Below are 17,797 nucleotides of genomic sequence, written 5' to 3'. Positions count from 1 at the left end.
AAATAAAGCGGGGTGTGGGAGAGTAAAAGGAATAGTTTCTGAAAGTCAGACATTCAAACAGGCAGACGGATCACAAACACAGAGTCATGGTTAGATCTGCAGAGAGGGATTGTAATAGAATATGAGAGTGAATGAGCAGAATGTAAAGGATGACAGGCATTTTGCTCTCCTGTCAGAGACGATTACTGCCAGCGCCCCGCCGCTCTGCTGTAATGTGTTGAACACGGGGTGAACAAAATAATAAGAACACCCGAAAATGTACTGCAATCCAACACAATCGATACCAGCTTTGCGAAGCTTGCTGTATTCATTTTCTTGTTGAAGCACAGACCGGGGCTGGGCCATAAAACGATAATTATCTCAATGTAACTTTTGCTTTATAGCGATATAATAAATGTTCGATAAATCCTCCATATAACTGAACAACTTATACGCCCAGAAAACACAAAACAAGCACAGAGTCACAAAATGACTACAAAGACGCACAAAATGGCCACAAAAGATACAAAATTACCACAAAGGGACACAAAAAACACAAGGCAACACATAAACACTATAAAGAGAAACATAAACGACCATGATTGCAAAATTACCACAAAGAGATACAAAATAACTTCAAAGAGACACAAAATCACCATAAAAGGTAGAAAATTACCACAGAAACACAAAACAACCCCAAGGGGACACAATATAACTGCAAACAGACACAAGACAACCAAAACAGATGCAAAATTACCTCAAAGAGACACAGGGCAACAACAAGACACAACATAACTACAAGGAGACATAAAATTACAATAAAGGATACAAAATGACCACAAGAGACAAACAATTACCATACAGAGACACAAAATGAGCACAAGGAGACACAAAGTTACTACAGGGAGACACAAAATGACCACTGGGAGACACAAAAATATCATTAAGAGACACAAAACAACCACGAGGAGACACAAAATGTCTTTATGGAGACAGAGGAAGCCTCAAAAGAGATGAAGCCGGTTAAGGGTGAAAAGTCTGCGCACAAAACAGTCAAAAAAACATCAAGAAAGCCAACACATTAGTACTACTCTACTACAATGGGAACCACATTTACACAGAACCAACTGACAAAACAACACGATGTAAAACCAACTGAAAACCACCGTAAACGTTCACATTTCACCACTAAATCAATTACCAGCTTAAAGACATTATTATGAGCGTGCCCAAGGACAACAACAACAACAACACATTTCAGCACAGCAGAAGACGGAAATACATCACAATTTATGCACAAAACCAGCCAAACAGGTAACTAACGTTTCTGACGCACAGGTAATGTTAGCTACATGACTGCAGAAATTAGCCGTTAGCTAGTAGCATAGCACAAACTGAACACGAGCGCAGGTGAAAACTGCTCTTACCTTGGTGAAATGAAGTGACGGTAAATCCGTCGAGCAGATTCAGAAATCACCCGGTGGTCCAAGCAAATGTTAGCCGGCCAAAAAGACAGGAAACTCCCGCGTCCGGCTCCGGTTTGAGGCAGGTGAAGACGGTTTAAAAATGGCGACACCTCAGGGCAAATTTAACCTGAAGACGAGCTCGTCCCGCCGGCAGCGTGGATCATTTAATGTACACAGTTACGTTAAATTTGACACCGAGTAATTTTCGAGAAAGTTCGAGAAAAACCGAAACAGAACAACATCGAAACATCAAACCCACTTCGGAGAGGAGCTCGCGCGTTCCCGAGGCGCGCTGCAAGGTCTGTCACGTGACCCTAGCACGGCACTGCAGGTTTTTTGTTTGTTTTGTAAATGTAAATTAAAAGATAAATAAATAAATAAAATATAATGAACAAATAAATGGGTTGAAAAGAAAGGAAAAGGGGGGTTATCAAATCTTAAAAAAAAATTAAAATTAAAAAAGCAATGAAATAAATTAAAATAAAATAAAAGTGAGTGTAGAAAATAAGTAAAATAAGTGTTTATATATAAAGACATGTTTTTACCATCTTATATGCCATCATTCGTCTTTGACGTGTTTTTTTCTGGTCATTTTGTGTCTCTTTCTTTTCATTTTGTGTCTCTTTCTTTTCATTTTGTGTCTCTTTCTGGTCAGTATTAATTTGAGTGGGGGGGGGGCAGATTGATCTGCTAGCCATCATCAGCCCAAACATTTCATCACATTCACTCTCTTGAAATTATAATTGCTGTAACAGCTGTACAACACGATGATGTATTAAAAGTTAAACAGGCAGCAATTTAATGCGATGACTGCTAAAACGAAACATAGTGCACTCACAGTGAGAGCTGAAAAAGTGGGATTCCTGCTGCAGACAGGACACAGGATGACCCTCTGACAGGTCTTGTGTGGCAGCATGAGAAATGGCGCCGAAGGAGTCCCATTAATGAGACAGGGTGAGAGATGGGCTGAGGCCGAAAGACAGATTCAGCGGAGGGAAAGTGTCAATGAGCTGGACGGAGAGAGCAGATGCATGTTGGAGTGCGAGCTGTCGATAGACGCCTAGACAAGTAGTCGTCTGGTCTCTGTGCAGCCATAACAAGCTGTGGAGCCCCCCCTTCCTCTTCTCAGTTCCCCTTTGGCCCCGGCCGGGCCCGCTGTCTGGGGCCGAGGTGCCTGAAATCCCGGTAATAACGGTAGCATTGATCTCTGTGCCTGGGATGGCCAATTACAGCTTCCATAGCATCTAATGAGGAGCAATCGCTCCGGTGGCAATTACTGGAGCTATATGGCACCCCGAAACTGAGATGGAGAGCTGTGAACACAAGGAAGAGCAAGTGAGACAAATAAAGAGTGCTGCTATTACTGCACCACACATACACGAGATAAACACACATGTAAGGAATTCAGATGGAGAATTAGTGCAATTAATGTCAATAAAATCACAATAGGTTTGATGGGACAGTTCGTCCCAAAATCAATCATGTATCCTGACTTTTGGTGTGTACTGTGAGTATCTGTGGAGTATTTTAGTGATGTTTAAGTGTGTTAGGTCCATTTTAATTGCAGCTATTTTAGTGCACAGATGCTGAGGGCCAGTGATACTCAACTCCCCCTGCAGGCCAAATCTAACCCCCTCAACCACTTCCGAAGATGCCAGAGTCCATAAACAGGATCAAAATCAGAGAATCTTTCTAAAATCCTAGAAATAACCCCAAATTCAAGAAATGACCTAAAATCCTAAATGTCACAACATCCTGGAAACATCCTAAAATCCTAGAAATGTTCTTAAATCCTGGAAATGTCCTGAAATCCTTGAAACATGTATGGGGCTGCTGTGACCGGCCCTTGGCCTCCTGTCTTTTTACAAAGCGAGGTGAAGTCTCCCTGCTGTAAGTCTTTAAATGAATCTCTTTGCGGTTGTTTTGAGTCTGTGCAGTCAGTGATTTGGATGCCTGTGCTGTCTGAGTTTAAGAGATTATCATGACAAATAAAAATCAGGTGAAGAATCAGTGTTCTTGTCCATGTAGCTCCACAGAGACAAAAATGTAAAGTAAGTAAAAATGTGTGTTTAAGCAGCCTCTAAACCTCCGTGATTCAGCCGGGGCGTGTTGCAGACAGGAAGAGGAAAGATGACTGCCCTTTAGGACTCACTGTGAATCTGTTATCATTACGGATCATTACGGGTCATGAATTAAGTTGATTATGCAAATGAAAGTGAAAGACAACCTTGTGAAAATATATTTTTTTAATTGCACTCAGTGAGCCCCGTCTCAGGCTCTCAGAAGTATTATTCACGATAATCTCTCACAGAAAGGTGAAACCTCCAGAGAAGAATTTTTACTTTCCCTGAGTCAAACAGCCCATTATCGCTCCCTTTTCACCCATTACCAGAAATACATAAAAGCCTCAGACGTCTTCTGGCAGACACATTGTTGCCTCCATCGCCGCCCTCTTTTACCTGCCTGCTTTTGTGGATTAGTTTATCTCACCATTAGCCCAGAATACTCCTGCTTCATAAAAGAAGACTTGATAGATACAGTAAATCAAAAAGCACAAGTTTCTTCTCTAATGTAGAAACGCTGAAGTGACGTTATTTTTTACATCTATACCACATGATGGAGGCGTTGAGTCTCTTAGAGCTTTGACAGTGTCCTTTCAAAAACTTTTAATTACCTTATAAAACCATGCAACTACTTTAATGACCAAAACTTTTTCTTTATGTTAAAAATCACACATTGCCTGTTGATAATATGATGGAGGATTTGAGCCATGTTAAAGAAGAAAAAAAAGTCATAATTTTAATGGGGAAAAAAGCCCCAATATTATAAGGAAAAAACAAAATAAATAAATAAATACATTTGTAAGATTAATTACAAGATTACATTTAACGAAAATAAAGTTGCAATTTTGACAAAAGTCCTAATATTATGACAGAAAAATGGCCCAAAAATGTACTAAGAACTTTATAGAAAGTTACAAGAAAATTACATGAAAATATGCCCAAAAAAAGAAAAAGAAATGGTTGTTGTAGTAGTTGTATGCAGTTGTGCTACATTTAGATGTTTGTTTTCCACTAGCCTTTGATTTCTTACAAAAACACAGAAAAAAACATTATGAGCAACTTGGCAAGAAATGAAATTATCAGATGTGGTAAAAATAAATAAATAAATAAAATAAAACAGAGGAGGAATATGTCCATAAAACTTTATTTGTAATTTTCTGTCCTGGTTGTAAAAGGTATTTAAAATTTTATTACAGAAAAAAAGAATTAAAAAAAAATATATTTAGTACTGTCTGGAGGTTACTTACTTACTAATAAATAGACAAAGCGTGGATCTCCGACACAGCAGCTGGCTGTGCGGATCTCTGACAGCGCGGATCTCTGACAGCGCGGATCTCTGACAGTCTCTGACGGTCTCTGGCACAGCGGCTAGCTGTGCGGATCTGCAATAGCGCCTGTCTCTGACACAGCGGCTGGCTGCGCAGATCTCTGACACAGCTCACCCTGCTGCATTCTGGGAAAAGATACAGAAGTATCTGCTGCCCAACCACCAGACTACACAGCAACTTTTTTCCCCAGGCTGTGACACTCCTCAACTCCTTCGACACCAAAACATGCAGCAGGATTTAGGATCACTTTAAATTTCATTTCTTTCCTAAACTATGTTTAAGAAAACCTACAATAAGTTACCTTGTACCATGTACGACAGTGATTGTCAGTGGCCTCTGATGATATGAAAGCTCCAGCAGAATTTGCTGTATTGGATAACATCAGCTGATGGCGAGGTGGCTCCTGATCAATGTGCATGAAAGCCGTAATCACCAGCATCACCGACACAGTCGATCGACTCCGACTCGGGAAAATTACACATGATCAAGAATCTGAGGATGTTTGAAAATGAACATCAATACATGTTCACAGCATTCAGCAGAGACTCTCCAGTCTGCTGTTTTTACAAAAAAAAATGAAAATTTGGTGCAAACAAATTAAGGCTAAATCTCATCTAGCGATATATGCTATAATACAGTTTACCTACAGCACGGTGAATGCAGGGGAGTGTATTTGTTGTGTCACACTGCCCTCTTTAGGATTTATGGAAGATGTGAGTCCAGTGATGGAAGAAATGTTCAGATCCTTCACCTAAATACTTATACCACCTTGTAAAAATACTCTGTTTCAAGTAAAAGTCCTGCAATGAAAAAGGTACTGAAGTAGAGTAAGTGATACCAGAAACTGAGCTTAATTTTTAAGTACCCAATGCAGAAAGGTCTTGAAAAATAACACATCCAAAATAAATTTTAAAATAAAAAATAAAAGAAACCCAAACTTAAAATTATAATAAACATAAAAAAAACCTTCAGTTTTAAAAAAGGAAAAAACACCCCTAATTCAAAAAATTAACCTTTAAAAACATCCAATACATTAAAAAAAAAAAAAAAAAAAAATCTGAAATATTGGAATATTAGGGCATTCAAGCAGTGACTCAAACATTATGCAGCTCTTAGTTGATTATTAAGTCTCATTCCCATGTTGTTGTATGCTGACCATCATCCACACATGTTGATATTTGATAACCGGGGAATGAGACTCAACAGTAAAACTACACAACAACAACAACAACAACAACAACAACAACAACAACAACAACAACAACTAAAAGTTGCATAATGTTGCTTTAAGGCACAAAGAAAAAAACTGGATTATGTTCAGGAAAAGATCATGTTTTAGCTTTAAGCACTTGACGCGGCAAGATGGTGACATGCATAACAAACAAGAAGAAGAACAGTAAGATATCATGAATTACAGAAGACCAACACCACAGTCATTGTGAGATTGGTGTTGTATGTTCATTGTAGGCAAGTCAGTTTTATTTAAAAAGCCCATTATCATAAAACACAGTTTACCTCAGAGGGCTTTACAGCATATAACATCCCTCTGCCTTTAGACCCTCACATTGTCTAAAAAAACCCCCCAAAAAAACCTGTAAGACATGCAATAGTAGAAAGAAAGAGAGTGGAGAGAGCAGGAGAGATGCAACAGCAATAATGGTAAAAGGCAGAGGAGAAATGAAAATATGCAAATAACTTAATACATCAGGAAAAAAAAGATGATATGAGGCAGAATGAAGAAAATAGAATTATTATAGAGTTTTTGGGACATTTTTCCCTATTTGGGGGGATAGTTTTCTAATAATCCTCACCTCTTTTTTAAAACCTATTTTTTGGGGGTAATTTTCTTGCTAAAATTAAACTGTGAAATTCACTGTAGAAATCGTCAGCTGCTGAGTCCGCCTGCAACCCTCATGTCCTCCACACGATGCCAGTGTTGCTCTGCTGATCACTTCACTCCTCCTGCTCTGCCTCTTTAGCTCAGCCTCCAAAAACCAGCACAGCTGACTGACCCCAGTGAAGTCAACTAACATGAGAGACCTGGACGGAGTTATTGATGGAATAAACAATTAATTATTAACAACAAGAAAAAAAAAAAAAATTTTCAAAGCAAATTCAAGGCTTAGGTTTTTAGTCTGGCTTTCTATAATAGTTCATATCTATTTATTGACTATGTTTACATTGAGTAGGTGGTATATCATTTTACACTTTTCAACCTACTTATTTATTATTTTACTGTTATTGTTTCACTTACCATCCTATCTTATCTTGTATTTTTTTAATTGTTTTGACTTCTTTTGAGAACATGTGAAAAAAAGGCAATGACCAACTTGGCAAGAAATGTCCCACAAATAGCAAGCAAGTAAAAGGTGACAAAAAAATTATCCAAAAATTACTTTTTTGATTATTTATTTTTTTTTATCCTGCTTCTGGTGTTTCCTCAGTTTTTCCTCTGTTTTTAATGAGTACTCTTATTTTAGTGCTTTATTTTGGTTTTATTGAACGGAGCACTTTGTCTGAAGAGTCTGATTGATTCATTGACTGAAAACAGAGAGGTTGATCCATAATCTAACAGATAAAACCAACCTTTTGATATAATTTATTTATTATTTCTTCACGTTTATGAATAAGCTCTGTCTCTGCTGTGCTGCTGGAGTCCACATTATTTAACCCGTCCATCTTCGGGACTGTCAGCCCGTCTCCTCCCATTCTGGTGCATTATTGGCCCTCTGTGTAGGGCCCAGGAAGCACTGGGAGATAAGGGGACGAGGGCAGAGGGCCAGGCTCTGCGATCCCTCTGATAGACCTAATCACATTCATTACATCAATTAGAACCGAGCGACACAACGCCGGGCCCCGAGTCAGACCTCCATCTCCTGCTGATCGATGCTAAACACACAGCACATCCTGCGGGCCCCAACCTCCACCACACTGCACCATCAGCTGCCACACTGGACCTGCACTGGAAACCTCTGGGATGGAGTTTAGAACCAGTTGTTGTTGGCAGGACTTGGATCAGTATCAGTTTTATTTTGCTGCATTCAGATGCCTTTCACAAGCATTTAAACCCCAAAAGAATTAGTCTGATTTCTTTTTAATACATGGGCAAAATGCAAAGAGCAACTTGGCCACTAAAGTCTGCAAATTGAAAATAATTAAAATAAAATTTTAAAAAAATAGTAAAGGTGAAACAAAAAAGACCTAAAAATAGTTGAAAAGTAGTTGAAAAATTCACGAAAAAAATGCTATTTAAATAAAACACCAAAAATATTTAAAGAAGAAAAAAATTCCACCAATGTTTTCCAAAGAAAAAAAATGCCAAAAACTTTTTAAAAAACAAAAGTTGTCCAAAAAAAAAAAAAAAAAAGCCAAGCAAAAAGTTTTTAAAAATCGTGCACCTTGCAGTACGTTCCATGCCATCTCTCATTGCCTTTTTTTTGGTTTTTAAAACAAATCAAACCAATTTGCTCATGTTTGAAAGGTTTAAATGCTTGTAAAAGACGCCTGAACGCAGCACAAGAAAACTAAAGTCGAAGGGTCAAAGGCGTCCTTGTGCAGAATTGATCAATAATGCATTAGAGATCTAATAAAACAGGCTGGATCATATCCACAAAATCCCGTTCATCATATAAACACAATCCCGGTGTATTGGCAGAGCGATGTATTCAGCAGCAGACCTGTGGTGCTCTCTGAGTGTCGAGGATATTAAGTGCTTTAAAGCAGGAGTTGAATGCACATCCTGAAATCCCCTGTGTGTGTAACTCAATCCATATAATGATTACCAAAGTCCAATCTTTAAGAAGGCAAAATTTGTATCATATTTTAAGTCCACGCAGCAGTTAAGCTGCGCACAATGGCTCTCCAGTGATAAATATGAAATCATAATCTGAGCCGGCTGGTCATTAGATGTAATTTGAACAGCTTTTTTTTTTTGCAGACAGATAACAGAAGCGACACACTCGATGTCTGACACAGTGAAGTCAAATAAAGAGAAGATCTTGTGGACAATTTCTCCACATCTGTGAGTTTTACTGGTTCAATAATCTCCACGCTGGAATCCTCTTTAGGCAACCTGAAACCAAATCCTCAAACTCTTTTGGTGCTTAATTTTCCTTCTGCAGATTCGAGACGTAAGTTTAGTTTTTAAACAAAAAGTAACTACAAACTGTTGATAGTAATACTTTTCTGTATTTACAGTCAACAGCTGAGAGAGTAAGGTAAATATGACTACAAAATATTTTATACAAGATGCAGCAGTAATAGTGTTTCCTACAGCCATGTATAACTGTTTTTAACTGACACAGCAAAGACAGTGAGACAAGGAGCTGTTCTTATTTTAAAAGCTGAAGAAAAATGACTAGGGAACAAAAATTAGGGGAACATTATATCTATATTTATCATAATTACATATTTTAAATTAATACAAAATTCTTAAAATCTTTAAAGCATTTTCTTTTTTTCTTTACTCTTGCTTTTTAATTTAAATTTCAATTAACTTAACATACTATTACTTTTTTTGTTAATTTGTTACAGGTTTGTTTGGGGAGTTTTCATTGTCATTAACACAGAGGGATGTCATCTGCTGTAAAGAAATCAATTGTAATTTGGTCAGGTTAAAGGGCTTCATTAATAAAACTGATTTGACTTGACAATCTAAAACTGAAAAAATGTGCACATGATGCATGTTATAGGTGTCAGATATAATGTAACTGAAATGCTAATAAATCTTTTGGAATAAAGCTTGTGCAAAGACACTCAGTGGTGCAGACGCCTCATTGAGACAGCTGAGGTCACACAGAGTTTAAGGTGATAACACAGAAGATGTCATGAGGTTAAAACCACGTGGACTCCTCTCCAGCACGCACCGTTCCTCCTGCAGGTGTTGCATATGACGAGGAGCGCGTGACACGCTCAGGTATGGTTATCCTTTGTGGAATGCTGACTCGCATTCACAGCATCCATCAGATGTCTGAGCGGGAGCAGCGGCGTGATGGACAGCCACGCCTCAAAAATGTTCATCTGTTTTACAAACTAAATGAGTTGTGACCGTCAGCGGCTGTACGGGACACGCGTGTGTCATCTGTGACCTCCTGACTGAGTCCTGCTGAAACCGTCTGCCTCCTTCAACAGGTGACAAAAAACCTGCTGACACCGAGACGAGTGACAGGCGAGGGAGAGGTAACGGAAGCACGAGGTTAGGTTTAGGCAACGAAAGTATGTACGTTAGGTTTTACAATAAAAGTGCATGGTTATGTTAAGGCAACAAAAACACGTGGTTAGATCTAGGTAACGAAAGTACGTCACTATATTTCAGCAACAGAAGTGGGAGGTAGGTTTAGGCAATCAAAGCGGGTGGTTAAGTTAAGGCAACAAAGTGTGCGGATGTTTCAGTAACAGAAGCAGGTTGTTAGTTTTAAGCGAGAAAAGCATTTCTTTGGTTTTGGCAACAAAAGCATGTAGATGTGCAACAAGAGCAGGTGGTGAGGTTTTAGCAACTAAAGCGGATGTTAAAGCTTAGGGAACAAAAGCACAAGGTCATATTTAGGCAACATAAACATCCCAATTTGGCTCACTTATTCAAGAACTGAACTGTGGTCTTGTGGGTGAAAGTCCAGGGTTTGTTGGATCAATCCACCTCCCACCCGCCATAAAATGACTTTACAGCTCCTTATATTACATCATTGCTGGCAGCATTTCAAACTGATGCCACCCGGTGGTGTACCATACCACCATGACAGCTGCCGCTTGCTTTTTGCGTTGTTCTCTGACACAGAGGTCGCCAGTAAAGCAGCAATATTTGACAACTTTGAAATAAGAACAGGCTGATTTATCAGGTTAAATTGTTTTTGTGTGAGTTTCCGAGCCTTGGAGATACCGTTTGTAGAGATGTGGCCGCCACGTGTGTCATCTGTGACCTCCTGACTTGAGTCCTCCTGAAACCTCCTGCCTTCCTTCCCCCGGCGACAGAAAACCTGGTGACACCGGGATGAGCGACAGGCGAGGAAGAGGAGAAATGGCGCCGAAAACTGGAGGGAGATAAAATGGATAGATAAGGTCGAGGCATCTGAGAGAGAGAGAGAGAAAAAAAAACGGGGAAAGTGGATAGATTGCGACAGAAGAGAGAGAAAGAGAGAAAGGTGGGGGAGGCGAGGGAGAAGAGTGATGCTATTGATACACCGCAGAAAGAGGAGAGGAAGGTGCACTCCATTTTTTCCTCCTCAAAGTGCTATCGGAAGACATACATTACAATGACAGCACTGTGACCACGCCAGCCACATAAAAAACACACCGCCTTTATTTCATCTCCCACAGATAGTTATTAATAAAAACCAGGACACACACACACACAGAGGGAAAAATAGATGAGAAAGAGCGATGGAGAGTAGAAAAGCAGAGGAAGAAGATGGTGGTTTGTCCGCCTGACAACGTGAAGTCGAGAGCAATGGGACTCACACCTCGATTTGTCAGTGTGATGAAATAAGCTAGCGGCCACAATCCCATACTCCACACTCTCTACTGACGTGACATCTAAAGCGTCTCTTTTTCCCTCCTCTCCCCTTCACAGTATTCATGTAGGCCCTTATTTCTCTTCTTACTTCCCTCGCAGACTCTCTCTCCGAGCCTCGCTGTTATCAGTATCTGACACACAGTGAATCAGGGAGTATCTAGCGGCCTGCTATCAGACCTCTCTTCATCTCCTGCTGCCCCTCTGTGCTCAGGCCTATCAATCAGAGAGCCGCTGCCAGGACAGATGCCACCGACGCCACCGCAACCGCTGACACAACTCGCAGCCGCCACAACGCAGCAGTGGAACAGACACAATTAACAGCAGTCCATCAGTCACCGCGACAAACTACACACAAAACTTTAGCATATTATGTTCAATATAGTGCAATTTGGAAGGTTTGTTTCACCCTCTGAAAACTGGATCGACATCAGTTTTCCTGTGCTGCGTTCAGAGGCCTTTCACAACGACCAGCTTGACAGGAAATGTCCCACAATTGCAAGTAAGTAGTAAAAGGTGACATGAAAATAATTGGAAAATTGCTCCAAAAAAGAGGGGAAAATGTCCCAAAAGATAGATTTATAATTATGATAACTTTATTTTTTAAATTATACAAATTTCTCATTTATTTATTTATTCTTTTACACATTTCATCATGTTTTTGAAAGAAATCAAACCAATTAGTTTCAAAGGGTTAACCCTAGAAGCTAATTGGTTTAAAGGCAATGATCAACTTGACAAGAAATATACCACAAATTTTAAGTAAGTAATAAAAGGTGAAATTCACCCCAAAATTAGGGTAAAATGTCCCAAGAACTATATTTATAATAATTTTCTTTTTTTAAAATGTGTTACAGAAAAAAACTTTTTTAAGGTCTTTTTTTGTTATTTTATGACTTATTATTAATATTATTATTACAATTATTATTTTATTATTAGTGTTGTTGTTTGTTTTTGTTTTTGTAATTATTTTGGTATTTTTGAGGTAATTTTCTCGTAACTTTTTCACTATTTTTTGCTATTATTTGGCCCTGTAAGTAGTAAGAAGTACAAGAAAATTACCCAAAACAAAACACTCAAAAAATAGAGATGATAATTTAGAAAATTACGCTAGGAAATGGGGGAAAAATGTCCCAAAAACGATATCTATGTTTTTATAATAGTTTTATTTGAAAAGAATGATGTTACAGAAAAAAAAATATAATAATACATGGTCTGTTTAGGTCATATTTTAAAACTATTATTATTACTTTTTATTGATATCGTTGTTTTGCTAATTTACAGATAATTTTCTCATAACTTTTATCCCTTATTATTTGTATTTTTTCTTAAGGTCGTGTTCGGCAGCTTTAAATTAAATTTAATTAAATTAAATTGAGAGAAATCTGAATATTCAATCCTTCAGTCACGTGACAGACTAAGAGCTGCTACAACGTATCGAACGCACCCTGAGCGCGTGAGGCGGGTCTTTTAAACCGTCATCGCCCCGCCCACTCCTCTCCTCTACCTGTCCGCCGTCACACACCTATCCACCTATCGACCATGCTAAGCTAACGGTTAGCATGAAAAACACGGCTAATTCTGTACTTTTGTTTGACAAACTCGATGCTAATGATTAGTTAGCGCGTGCGCTAGCTCGCTAACAACAACAACAAAAGTTGCTTCGGGATTTTTCTCACCAATTTCCGTTGTATTTTCGGCTGTTTTCGACGCTTCGCTTCACACCAGGTAAGAGCTGCTTTTGCTAACATTTCTGTTGAGTCACTTCCGGTCTCCTTACCTGTTAGCAGAGGTGCTAATGTCTGTGTAGCATTTGAGTTAGCTAAACAAAGCAACAGGTTTACTATGTAAGAGCTGTTTTAGCTCACCTTTCTGTTCGGTCTTATTCTCATTAGTCGTTAAAAATGCGAATGTGGGCTCCTTTTTTTTTTTAATATAGATATGCAGCCCTGAAAACTGTCAAAATACAATTTTATTTAAGTTAGTTCCCCTTTTTATATGCTTTGTTGTCTGAGCCTGATTAAAACTCATGTTTTTTTTAATGTCTATGTATTTTAAGTGCTACATTACTGTCAACTGTAATTGAAATATATGTTGAATGTTATGTATTTTGGATTCAAAGCTATTTTTTCTTTTTGTTTTACTTTTTTAAAAAATATTATTTTATTTTATTTATTTATTTATCCATTTATTTATTTATTTTACTATCTATTAACAGTTTTGTAGCAGTACATTCACTGGTCAGTACATTTAGTTTGTATATAAAGTGGCAAGTAAAGAGCAAAATTTACAAATAAAAATAAAGAGACAAGTCAAAAAAAAAGCATTACTTCAGTAATAGTGATGCAACTGTACAAAACCAGATCCCAAAATTAAATAAATAAAAACAAACAAGATGGGGTTTATCTAATGACATTATAAAGTTGTAAGCTTTGCATGAATTAATAGTTTTGGTAAGTATTTATGTGATATATTTAAGTTTGATAATGTTTTAAGATATGTATCTGTTTTTTTTAAGTGGTTCACAAGGGCGATTTCTTTATTTTATTTTATGAATAAACAAAAATGTTAAATTAATGAGCAAATTAAGAAGTGTCCCAACAGTATCATCTTTTCAAGTTAAATTGAGGCCATTTAAAAAAATATGCATATATATATTTTATTTTACTTTATTCTTACTTATATATTTTATTCGTTTTGACTTAGTTGTGTTTTTACTTGAACTGGTTTATTGTTTTGTTTAAAGTTAAACCTATTTTATTCATTTCAATTCATATGTGTTATCCTCATCTTATGGTCTAATTTATTAGATATTTATTTTTATTTAATCTTTTCAATCATTTTTTAATCAGTTCTGACTCACTTGTCTTTCTATCTCTTATTGGTGTATTCTACATCTTTAATTATTATTTTATGACTTTTTTATTTTTGTTAATTGATTTATTTCTTTTGCGTGCTTGCAATTTAATTCTGTACTGTTCATTGTTGTAGAAATTTGCTACTATTTCTGCTGAGTCATGTCTTGTGTCTTAAATTGTAGTTAGAGATGCTAATGACCATGTGACATGCATGTTAGCTCGCCAACAGTCTGACCATGTTTCTGTAGGACTTGTTCGAGGAGGAAAGTTGTGCTGGCTGTTCGTCACATCAGAGCTCTCCGTCGTGTTTCTGGACCAGAGATCGATTCTTCACGTCGACATGGTAGGAGATGCTTTTACTAACAGATGTGCTGTGAGCTGATGTTTTGAATCTGTGGTTGCTGCTGGTGTTGCAGGCTTGTCTCAGACATCTGATTTATGTCTTGGTGTTTGCTGGCTGCTAATATCTGCTTTTATGCTGCTTTCATTATGATGTTTTTTGAATTAATTGTGAATTAATTTCTGGTCGTGACTGGGCTTATTTTTCTTTTGGTTGTCGCTTTTGTTGCGAGGCCTCGGAGCTGTTGATTCACACGGTGGTGAAATATGACTCATCACTGTGTTTGATGACTCTAATGAGCTGAAATGGTTTGTGGAGCAGTTTGTGTTGTGCTTTGATGTGTGCTGGCTCTAAGGCAGTGATACTCAACTTATGGCCTGCGGGCCAAATCTGGCCCCCGACAGGGTGCCGGAGGCACCCCCAAACATTTTCTTATTCACAATAAAAATAAATTAATTCACACTGGGAATTGTTTATGTACTTTTATTATACATAAGGTGCCAGAGTGCATAAAACAGCATAAAAATAGAGCTTGTTGATAAAAATAAAAAAGTACCAGTGAAGGATCTTCTAAGGACCAAGCTAAGCTCCTAAGGTCGTATAATCCTTTTTTTAAAAAAAAATATATATATATTGTGTATATATATATACACACACACAACATGTATATGTGTGTGCTGGTTTTGCTCTGTTGTTTGTGTGGTCTGCAAAAGATATGTCGCTGATGCTACTGTTTTTGGGATCTACTGCTACTACTCTACTGTTGATATTTGCTAGTGTGCAGTTAATTGTAAAACATGAATAAAAATAAAATAATAATAATAAAAAAAGATAATTATTATTATAACAAAAATGAAATAATAAAAATACTTAAAAAAATATAATGAAATAATAAAAAGTATATAATCATAATAATTAATAATAATAATAATAATAAATATAAATAAATATTTATTTAATTAATAATTTAATTTAAATATTAATTAATAAATAATATTTATATATAAATATATAAATACATAAATTGTTATTTTTTAAAATTATAACAATGGTAACAATAATAATTAAAAACATAATAAATAATAAATATAACAATAAATACAAAATGATAAATAATAATAATAATAATAATAATAATAATAATAATAAATAGAAAAATAATAAGGTAGGGAACTCAGGTCCATCTTCTCTTGGTTGTTTTTGTTGTGTGCATCATGAGGCCTCGGAGCTGTTGATTTACATGCTGGTGAAATATGACTCATCATCATGTTTGATGACTGTAATGAGCTGAACTGGTTTTGTGCAGCAGTTGTTCTTTGATGTATGCTGGCTTTAAGGAGTGTTTTCTTGCACGCTGTCCATGCGTACAATTATTCCACTGCACCATGCACTTCATGGAAACATGGCTTGTTGTCACATTCACATTTTACACACACACACACACACACACACACACACACACACACACACACACACACACACACTTCATATTTAGCATTAGTGCTGCTGCTCTCCTGCTACACACTGACTTTCATTCACTTAAACAAGGTAAGTGCTGCTTTTTCTAATATATTTATATATGTGTGCTGGTTTTGCTCTGAAGCTATTTATGTGCTTTGCAAAAGATATGAAGCTAATGCTGCTGTGTGTTTTTGGGATCTGCTAGCTGCTAATTTCTGCTTGTGTGCAGTTAATTGTAATAATAATAACGTATCGAGCTTGATGCTATTTCTCTTGTGGCTGTTATTTGTCTGTGATATTGTTGAATTACCTTGTGTTACCGCCTGAATCATCATGTTTCAGTGTTGTTGGCTGTATTGATGCTGTTGTTTTCCTCTGTTGAGTTGATGTTTGTGTGCATAATAATGTTGGCATGCTGCCGGTGCTTGAAGCAGTTTCGTTTCTGTCTGACAGCTTGGTGTTTTGGCATTTATCTCCTGATAATTGCTCTTATGCTGTTGCCATCTACTTATGTGCTTTGGTATTAAGTGTACTTCCTTGTGGCGGCTCTACTTACATTTGCTTGGGTTGTTGTATTTGCAATGTGATGCTTTTTTGTTGTTTATTTAGTGGTCACGGTAGTATGAATACTTGTGTTGGAGGGTTAGAAATGCTTGTCTGAATTGTTGTTGCTTTTGCTCTGATGGTGGTTGTTAGCTACTTGCAGGGCCGGTGCATGCACTTTCACTGCTCTAGGCATAAAACTATCATGCCACCCTCTATTTGCAATGTACCATACCATCAATGAAACACAAATGCCAATATGCCCAGCAAGAATATAATATAATATAAGACATTTGCATGAAACATTGTGCAGGCATTTTGCACATCTGTATACAAATAACACACCAAACAGATCTTCATAATAACTTCAAGAACCTAGTTCAGACTGAAATACAGCAGAGTGACGACAGCACATAGGTATTTTTCAAAATAATACAATTTTAGCTCTTCAAACTATATAATACCAGTGCAAATCTCTCTATACATCACTTTCTCGTGTGCAAATCTCTCCATACATCACTTTCTTGTGTGCAATTGTGCATCAAACACATCTGACTAATGGACTGAAACGTGACAACTAGCAAATAAAGCTTACCTTTCAGGAGTGTAAACAGCGTTTTGCGATTATATATTTCGCACTACTCGGTATAACACAAAATGTTTAAAATTGCAGTATCACTGTATTGCCCGGAAAGTGTTGTGATAATATTGTATTGATTCCCACCACCACCATCTGCATTTCTGAAAGATTTCAACATTGAATTTTTTTTTCTTTTTTGACGAAAATAGGCCCTTTTGTTTTATTCTGTCTTATTCTCTTTCCCAACCCTGAACAAGTTGAATATATTTTATCAAACTAGTTCATCATTTTGCCACATATAGTACCATGAGTCCGTCCAGACTCTTAATTTGCAAACACACTCATGGTTCATACAAGCATAAATCATGCAAACTTTGGTGTTGGCCTTCAGAAAGCTCATGACGGTCCGACCCTTGAATGTTGAATTAAGTAAAATCTAATGCACAAATGTGACGCACGGAGGGATAAAAGTATGTTTGAGACTCTCATCTATTATTGAAGAGGCCACTAGATCCAGATCACATCAGCCTGGGACAGTAGATAGTGTTTCATGGTGGCTTTGTCTTTAAATATTCTCCCAGATTGAAAGCTTCAAAGTAAACTTCAATTACTGCCGTGATTAGATCTGGCCTGCTCCATTAGAGGACATTCTAGCTCGGGGGGGACAGACACAG

At 37.3% G+C, this 17,797-nt stretch overlaps 1 protein-coding gene and 1 long non-coding RNA gene across 3 annotated transcripts in view; one reads left to right on the top strand and one right to left on the bottom strand.

Annotated features, from left to right (window-relative positions):
• Nucleotides 1–6,162: 6,162 nt before the first annotated feature.
• Nucleotides 6,163–13,112, bottom strand: LOC148185828 (uncharacterized). The gene is made up of 3 exons (XR_015775445.1): nucleotides 13,021–13,112; nucleotides 10,712–10,862; nucleotides 6,163–6,876 (listed from the first exon to the last, which is right to left on the bottom strand). It is a non-coding gene; the product is annotated as an uncharacterized LOC148185828 (long non-coding RNA).
• Nucleotides 12,859–17,797, top strand: part of LOC148185827 (uncharacterized) — a 377,412-nt gene continuing 372,473 nt past the window's right edge. For both annotated transcript variants that reach the window (XR_015775442.1, XM_088072367.1), the window contains exons 1-2: nucleotides 12,859–13,069; nucleotides 14,448–14,542. Coding sequence is in view for 1 of the 2 variants with exons in the window: in XM_088072367.1 (XP_087928493.1) it covers nucleotides 14,540–14,542 (3 nt within the window). In the remaining variant the exon portion in view is untranslated. The remainder of the gene's footprint in view (nucleotides 13,070–14,447; nucleotides 14,543–17,797) is intronic.

Source organism: Plectropomus leopardus, chromosome 22 (genome assembly GCF_026936395.1).
Source record: "Plectropomus leopardus strain MGB_pleo_1.0 chromosome 22, ASM2693639v1, whole genome shotgun sequence".
Classification (NCBI taxonomy): Eukaryota; Metazoa; Chordata; class Actinopteri; order Perciformes; family Serranidae; genus Plectropomus; species Plectropomus leopardus.
The sequence above is the reverse complement of the archived record's forward strand: the minus strand, read 5'-3'. Positions and strand labels throughout refer to the sequence as shown.